Genomic DNA, 9,333 nt, shown 5'->3' on the forward strand with positions numbered 1-9,333 from the left:
CATTTGGAAAGTCTAGAAGAGCCGCACCAATAACAGCCAAAGGGCCAGCGCGGGAATGTCGTGCCAGACATGAGATTTAAAAACTCTGTATATTGTGAAATACAGAGAGATTTACCTAGTGATGATAGACTTAATCAGCATTGTGTGAACTATTTTGACAAGGGCTTGAAAGTAACGGACGTTCATTGATATGTAAAAGTTCCGCAGTTCCTGTTAAACAACAGCCAGACTTAATCAGGTTAATGAGTCACCTTTTTCATTTGTAAAAATTTCTGCCCAGCAAGACGGCCTCTACTTTAAAACTCCACAGAGGAAAAGAGACAGTCACAAGAATCACAACAAATCCTTTTTGTGATTTTGATGCTTTCTTTATTAATTCTTTGAAAACACTAAATATTTGCCTATTACATTACTTTGCTGAACATTTGAAACAGATTATGTAATCACTTTAAAAAGGTGTGAGGGGGTCCTCGTTGGTTTTGTTCTCCTGTACGTCTTTCAGTTCAACTGCTCCTCCATTAAAATCAAGTGCTTCAAAGACACTCAGAAGAATGTAGTTGTCTCCTCCTACATGAACCTGCAGGAAAGAGGAAAACAGGACATCTAGATGAATATATTTCTCTTGATCTCTCATTGCAATTAATTCAGTTCATAATCAAGTTTGAAGTTTGTTTATTGTTACATGTCAATACACAAGTATAAGAGTAAAAATCTTAGGTTTCAGCTCCTCAACAAAAAGAAATATTTAAAATATATCACATTATTCATTACCTTGATGATATAGTTTGTTCCAGCCACAGTCTGTCTGCTGTATTTTACAGCTACAAATTCTTTGAAATTCTTCCCTGTTTCCTTTTCTACTTCGGGTTTCACCTGTTAATAAAGGAAATAACCACAAATCCAGAAAGAGATGAACACCAGAGTGTCTGTGGAGATGTGAAGAAGGTAGTTTGATAACTCACCTGATCACAGAGCTTCTGAGTTTCCTTAGTGGCATCTCTTGTCTCACTGAATCCTCCAGTGATAGGCATAATGAGGTTTGTTGAAGTTATCAAAGACGTCAGCTGTCTGGTTTTAAGAGTCTCAATGCAGGTGTTCAGTTTCAACTTTTCACATGTATTTATACTGTGTAACTACACCTGGAAGGTGGCTCCACTTCATGTTGGGTGGAGCTACATCTCATGATTGTGGTTATAGTTTTGTTCCTCCCATTTCCCCCACCAATTCCAGTTTGCATTGTGGGTAAACAAAAGTGGATGTTTCTGTTCTTACAATTCAGATTTTTATCACTTTGAATGGGTAAATAAGCCCTAAAATTCAATTTTAGATGATAAATGCATGTACTATTAAGGTTGGGCATCCTAATTCTCCATAACACCATGATCTCTGAACATTTCCATTTAATCTCAGTCATAAGTACAGTGCCAGTAAAATGTTTGGACACACTTTGACTGGTTCTGTATGTATGAAAACTTTTTTCCTCCTCCATGACATATTCCAGAAGTAGTTGACAATAAGAAACTGTTTCCTGGTTTGTATAGTTAGAAGTTTTTGAATTTTAAGATTTGATCGCAGTTCAGTTAAACATCAAATCAACCCCAATCCCATCTTCATAATTACTCTGCATCACTCTGTAATCTGTAGTGCAGTTAAAGGATCCTCACATTTGCAGACAGTTATGTGTATCCGCTCATTTACAGAAAGCACCTTATAGAAATATTTAGATTTTGATGTCTACAATTCTGTAAGAAAATAGAAATTGTTTTGTGCAATTAAAACAACTGCCAGACTTAGTTAAGACATCTGAGATGACATTTTGATTCATGTCATTGTCTCAGCAAACTGCAAAAAATTGCAAAAACATTTATTTTTTAACAATGAGGAAAACCTACTGCTGCATTTAAGAGTTACAACAAATCAACAATCTTTTACAAAGAAGTGCATTTAACTTGCTCCTCCCCAGCAGCAGCGGCAGCAAATAACAGCAAATATCTTTGTATGTTTTATCACACTGGACATGAACACTGCTTGTAACATTATTATAGAGGAATGTTGTCCTATGCGACTGCAGCCAGTCTGAAAGGTTAGAAAAGATATGAGAAATATCAGAATCATTGTTTGCATTGATTTGATGATTAATGCATGTAGCATGAAGGTGTGGCGACCTCATTCTCCTGGGAATAATGAGGCAACATGAACTCTGAACATTTCCACCCTCTGTACCAAGTCGTTCATGACAGTTCACACAAGTGTGTTTTTATTTTCACCTCAACAAAGTTATTTCTTCATAGTCCACAGATCTTATTGTTAACAAAAAACAAAACAATGTCACATGCAGTCAAAAGTGCATGTTCAAGTTCAAGTTCAAGTTTATAATTTGTCCCAAATGGGGGATTTGTGCTGCAGCAACCATAAAAACACATAGCCACAGAAACATACACCAGTTTACACAGACCACTAAGTATCCACCGTAACCCCTGAAGACATTGGCATTCCACTACAAATATAATGCACTGCCCTTCAATATTAATAATTGTCACAGTTTCTGTATCAGTATCATCATCATCATCATCACCATCTACGAGGTAGTGGGCTAATAAACAACAGCAGCAGCTACCTCTTTCTGCCAACAGCATTCAAGGCTCGAATGGAGACAGAGATCAAGCAATTTTTGTACCTGTTTTTTGTGGTTATAGTGGTACTTAAACATAGGCCAGATGGTAACAGTTTGCACTCTACTTGCCACCTTCACAATCTTATCATTCTTCTGTTTGACAGCGAGGTTGCCATATCAGCAGATTATAGAAAATGAGATAACAGACTCAGTTCTACAGAACTCTCTACAGATCAGAAAGTTCTACAGAGCAATGTCATTAGACTCTTACCAAACTGGAAATTAGCAAGCAAAAAGGCGTTGCTGGCCTTTGATATACAGCTGAGGGGGTCGTCTGAAGTATATAAAGTGGAAATCTGATATGAGTGGAATATGAGTGGAAATAATGTAGCATAGAATATTTTCAACCAGAGCTGCAACGATTAGTTAATAAATCAATTAGTTGTTTAGTCCATTAGTTGATTGGGAACTATTTTGATGATAGATTAATCGTTTAACCCTCCTGTTGTCCTCCTGGGTCAAAATTGACCCGAGGACAACAGGTGTAATTATGTGCTGTCATCAAAAAAATTGAAATGGTTTCAAAACAATATCCTGACTAAACTTTTACATATACCAGTCTGCCATAATCCATCGACATATTTTCCTCTGATCTCAGCTATAGTTAAAATAATTTGTATAATAAGTTTAGTTAGGATACTGTTTTGAAACCATTTCAATTTTTTTGATGACAGCACATAATGACACCTAACCAGGATTACAGGAGGGTTAAGGCATTTTTTCAAGCAAAAACACCAAACATTTAATAGTTTTAGGTTCTCAAATTTGAGAATTCAATGCTTTCTGTGGTCTTACCCTATAGTGAATTGAGACCAGAAATTTTATGACCTCGTCCTTGTTCTGTAGGATACTTTTTTTGATGTTTTTTGATGTTTTATTGACTAAACAATTAATAGATAAATCAAGGAAATAAAATAATCGGCAGATTGGTCCATAATGAAAATCATCGTTAGTTGCAGCCCTACTTTCAACATGATCACATTAGAAATATACAATGGGGTCATCTTTCCCCAAATCCTCCAGTACATCATGCAACACAACATCTGCTCCAGTACACATGAGCCTTTTGAAGACTTTGAGATGAAGATATTTGTCTCTTCCTATGTCAACCTGGACCAATTCAATTCCTCTTTTTAACACTAGAGGGGGCAAAACACACCAAAACTGTGACAATTGAGCCGTGTGAGAAAACTTGAGACAGACGTTGAGATTAATTTAACACAATAAAAATGACAAAGATTTACAATGAAAGTATTTATCACCATAAGCACAAGCACAACACAGTAGTTGAAAAGAAAGATATATCAAACAAAGAGCAAAACACCAGTTAAAGAAAGTGAGAAAATATAAGTACTAAGAAGTTTTTTGGGTTTTTTTTTAGAAATGTGAATTTATTGTGACAGTTAAAAACTCTTTTCAGTTTCAGCTTTGGGATCATTTGATTAGCAGAACTGAGAGATTTTAAGTTACTATATGCTCAGAACAATTTTGACTGTTGAATTATTGTAAGGCTAACTGTTAAGTATTTCACTCTTTCTTCTTTTACTCTTGTAGAAGTAAAAAGAGTAATTCATGTACTAATTCATTTTTATACAAACTTTTGTCCAATTTTTGTTTATGGCATTTTTTCTGATTTGTTACCATTGTATTTGTTGTCCAATACTGTTTTTACAGTTTCACAATTACTTCCAGTAAAAACTTCAAAGGCAATCCTCTGTATTCAACTTTAATTGGACATATGTTTAATTGGCTGTATAGTTATGCAGTGAGGGCAGAAGACTGATATGTGGAACATAGAAGTGTAATGTTATTTTTTAAAAAGTACAGTGGCCTTGTGGCAGTTTCAAGCTTTGTGTTTTAAATGTAAAACTATCATTAGGAGCAGCTAAAGATTTCAAGAATCAGCAGATAATAAAACAGCTAAAGGCCTAAAGAACACTTGTCAACACCCAAATCTTTCAACGGCATGCAAACAACTTAAAGGTCAGGTTCACAATTTCTCAAGTCCGTCTTAAAACAACAGTCAGGTGCCCAAACGAACACTGAAAGAGGTTTTCCTCGCTGTAATCATTCCTTCTGTTCATACCGGCTATTCAAAGATTTGCTTCAAATGTGCTTTCAATGTAAGTGATGGGGACCAAAATCCACAGTGTCCAAACAGTCATTTTGTGCAAAAATGTATTTAAAAGTTTATCTGAAGCTTATATGAGCAGTCTGAGTTAGTCATATCAAGGGGATATCATTTACAGCCTTTTTAGCATCAAATTCCCTCTTTGTGTTTCCCTGTTGAGCTGTGGTTGAAGTATAGTAACAAAAAGAAGGACTTTGGCACTAAAAAGACTGTAGAAAAATATCTACTTGATTTGACTCATTTGGATGGCCGAAGCTTCATATTAGCTTAAGATAAACTTTTAAATATATTTTTGCATAGAAGGAGGACTTTGGATTTTGTCCCCCATCACTTACATTATGAAGGGATCTTCTAATTCCTAGAGTTATCGCAGCCCTCTCTAAAACTATGATGCAGGTTGACATTTATCACTTGCATTCCCTGCTCTCATTCAGTTCACATTACTGTCCAGTGGCCAATTTGCACCATTGCCTCATTTATGTAAATATTAACACTGGATGGGACACAAATTGAAAGAGTTTCCTCTTATAAATATCTTGGGTTCTGGATTGATGATAAGCTGTGCTTCAAAAAGCACATTAATGAGCTAACAAAATCACTAAAAGCAAAACTATCATTCTTTTACAGAAATAAGACTTGTTTTACCCAGAACTGCAGAAAACAAATTGTTCGATCAACCTTTTTATCTGTTTTGGACTATGGCGATACAATTTATAAGCATACTTCTGCCGCGACTCTTAAATCTCTTGATTCAGTATATCTTTCAGCTCTAAGATTCATAACTGGAGATAGCTTCAGAACACATCATTGTACATTATATCAGAAAGTTGGCTGTGAGAAGGGAACAACAACACTGTATTCTATTTATTTACAAAGCATTACTGGGCAAACTTCCTACATATATCTTTTCAATTACAGATCACTTTCTCTCTACACTAGATCCCATGACTATTTGATTCTTGAAGAACATCATGTTAATACTGAAATTGGAAAACTGGCTAAAATGGAAGAGCTGATCCCTTATACTCATTTCAATTATCTGTTGGCAGATTTGGTACAGTGTGAATGTGCTTTTTATGAATGATGTTGAGGTCTCTGACTGAATGTCGTCTCTGTTTGTATGATTGCTGTAAATCTTGTTGTTTTTTATTTCAAATAAACTTTGTTTTTATCTTTTCTGTATGTTCTGTACTCACGGCAGCCTTGGAAAAGAGAGCATACTGTCAATGGCCCCTCCCTACAGAAATAGAGGTTAATAAAATTTATTTCCAGAGGGAATGATGCACCTTACACCCAAAGAATTTAAAAACACTCCCATTTGCCTCATTGTTAAATAACATATAATTATTTGCCTTTATATTAAAGACACAATTCCCAACGCAGCAAATCCTAGCTTTGTTTTATATACAACAAAATTGTTGTAATCATTGCTGTATGTTTATCATGACATTTATATTATTTCTTACTATTATTTCCAACAGTGACATTTGTCGTTTTTGGGTTGTTTTTTTTACTGTTTCTTATCTTAAAGTTTGGGCTGGGAGGTTACAAATGTTTCTCATTTGCATAAAAAAGCAGTAGAATGATGACCATGATGTCCTGATATAAACAACAGTGAACTTAGTGGAGGAATCACTACTCAACCTCATGTTGTGGCAAATCATAAAAAAATAAATTATAACACAGAACTGTGGGAATCACCAGAGATGACAAAGTTACTGATTGTTATTGATTATTGTCATTTAAAAAAAAGCTAAAGTTAACTACGCAGTCTAAAAGTGTTGAATGAGCCTTTTGTCTATCTTACAGACTAACAATATAAATCATTAGATTAGATAAGATTTATTCTTGACATCCATGTTGATCTTGATGTCCACATGATAATTTATATCATTGTGGTTTGGGAACTAATGGATTGTTACTTGAAGACCTACTTCATGTTTTGTGTTCAGAGGCAAGAAAGAAAGTAAGGACATTTACTCAAGTACTGTACTTTAGCTCAGGTGAGGTACTACTTTGTTTTTCCACCACCTTTTAATTTACATCAGCATTTAAACAGTTTAGTACAACTTCTCTACATAGTACTGCCAGTACTTTGTGTTTACTTTTATTCAGGCAAATCTTTAAATGAAGGGTTTCTACTGCCTTTTCACAGCAGACATTTTGACATTCACAGTATGAAAAACACAGGTGTAAACATTAAACTTAATGATGGCTGTCATGGTTACTGGGACACTTGGATAGAAAGGAGTCATTGTTAATGTTATTAGTAACACCAGTGCTTTTCCCACTATGACAACTCAAAACGTCTGCTGTGAAAAAGGCCTTATGGAATATCTTTCATTTTGTTGCTACTTTTGCTCAAGTAAATGATTCTTCATGACAGTTTAGAGGGAAACTATTTTACAAACAGGTACAGATAATCCCTGCATGCTTTATGTTTTTGTAGTATCTCTTTCGGTGCTGTACTTTTTAGGCATTGTCTACCTTTCTACGTTAAGAAAGAGGCATCACTTGGGTTTTAACAACGTTTCGCTTATGAGTTATTGATCTGGGAAGTTTGAACCTGTGAATATATTTCCAACTTAATGAGGTGCTGTTTTTTTGCCCCTTCTGGCACTTGGTGCCCTATAAGCACAGTGCGTGATGTGCATCATGTATAACAGTGGCGCTGCTGCAGATTCATTTTCTATGACCCATTTTCTACAAAAGAAATGTCAACTATTTTATTAGTTTCAATATATCGAGGGCTTGGAGCCAAAGGGGCCTAAGTGCCATGTGCGGCTAATATGAGTTTTATATATCAAATTAAAGCTCTCAGTGAGATCTTCGCAGTGCCAAAAGGACACAACTGAAATGATGACCCACAAGTTGTGATTAAAAGAAAACAGAAAGGTGTAACAGTAAAAGTCAGTGCAAAAAGGGCGTAAGCTCACTTGCGCCCTTTTGGCACTGAGCAAAGCATTGTGGGTACAACATTCTAACAACACTTAAGTCTAATTGGCTGAGAGGAAAGCATGGTCAAACGTTGAAAATAAATATTTGACAGCAGGTTTTAATGAGTTTGATGGAAGATGAACCAGATGAAATAGATGATCTTGATATCGACTTTGAGCCAGAAGGTAAATTCTTTTATACTTTTCTCACTCATCATTAGCATGCGAACAGTCCGAGCATGCTAGCAACATGATCGCAACATGATCATATCTTAATTAGTATTCTATGTCAATATTACATTCATGAAAATAGGTTAATATTGCCATAAAATGATTAGGCCTCTAGATTCAAAATGTTATTTTAAAACTTAAGAGTGTAAACTGGCCAGAATGAACAGTGGCATTAGCTAAAGTTAGCCTATGAATGCTATAATGTGTACACTATGTTATGCATACATGCTATGTGCCCTACATACATGTTGTGTAAAAGAAAAGCATGAATACATTTTTCTATTTATTTATAAATTGTTTATTTAGGAGGGTATCTGACTGAGGTCCAGGAGAAAGAGCAGCCAGGAAACGAGGGAGAGAGAGTTCAAGAAATAGAGAAAGATCAATAAATAAATGATAAGGGCATTTTAAAAGCCTTGATGAAAGTTGCTGTGCATTACTTCAAGGTATTTGTCCTTATCTTTTTTCAGTGTTGACTGAAGTGTAATTGATCAGTTTTAATTAAAATTAATGTGGTTTACAATTGTTTATTTACATATGCCCATATTCTGCATTAGTCTATGGGGAAAATGTTTGTGCCAAAAAGGTGTATCTCACTCTTTTGCCATTTTTAAAATGTTTAATAAATATTTTTCAACTTAAACTATAGCAGTATTCCTTTTATAGTAATGCTCAATCTGATAACACAAAAAGATCAAATATTGTGTACAGTATGTGGCAAAGGTAGCTGATTCAAGTTTGATCAAAATTTGTTTTGGCTCTCCTGTAAAATCTGATGTAAGGCACTTACGCCCCTTTGGCTCCAATGTATATAGCCAATGTTATTGAAGTCCAGATTAAATTAAGTTGTGTGGGCAATTTAGAGTTTCCAATTGATCTGTATATCTCTGGAATGTGGGAGGAAACCGGAGCACCCGGTTAAAACCCACGTCAACACGGGGAGAACATGTAAACTCTACACAGAAAGGGCTAAGGCCGCAAATCGAACCCTAAACCTTCTTCCTGTGAGGCCATACTGAGCTACTGTGCTGCCCTAACTCTTAAAAAGGATGTGTTCTTTTACCCGCAGCGGCACAGTGCTCATTTTAATTGTAAATTGTTATGTGTTTTGTGTAAAACTGAAATCAATCAATCAATTTATCAATCAATTTTTATCTATATAGCGCCATATCACAACAAAAGTCATCTCAAGGCACTTTTCACATAGAGCAGGTCAAGACCGTACTCTTTAATTTACAGAGACCCAACAATTCCCCCATGAGCAAGCACTTGGCGACAGCGGTAAGGAAAAACTCCCCTTTAACGGGTAGAAACCTCAAGCAGACCCCGGCTCTTGGTGGGCGGCCATCTGCTTTGACCGG

General features: G+C 35.6%; 1 protein-coding gene across 1 annotated transcript; it reads right to left on the reverse strand.

The window, feature by feature from the left end:
• Positions 1 to 124: 124 nt before the first annotated feature.
• On the reverse strand, positions 125 to 1,867 carry LOC121888377 (cystatin-B-like). The gene is made up of 3 exons (XM_042399841.1): positions 963 to 1,867; positions 772 to 873; positions 125 to 577 (listed from the first exon to the last, which is right to left on the reverse strand). The coding sequence occupies exons 1-3, from the start codon at positions 1,029 to 1,031 to the stop codon at positions 449 to 451; spliced, it is 300 nt and encodes a 99-aa protein (XP_042255775.1). The 5' UTR covers positions 1,032 to 1,867; the 3' UTR covers positions 125 to 448.
• Between the last annotated feature and the right edge of the window lie 7,466 nt (positions 1,868 to 9,333).

Source organism: Thunnus maccoyii, chromosome 21 (genome assembly GCF_910596095.1).
Source record: "Thunnus maccoyii chromosome 21, fThuMac1.1, whole genome shotgun sequence".
Lineage (NCBI taxonomy): Eukaryota > Metazoa > Chordata > Actinopteri > Scombriformes > Scombridae > Thunnus > Thunnus maccoyii.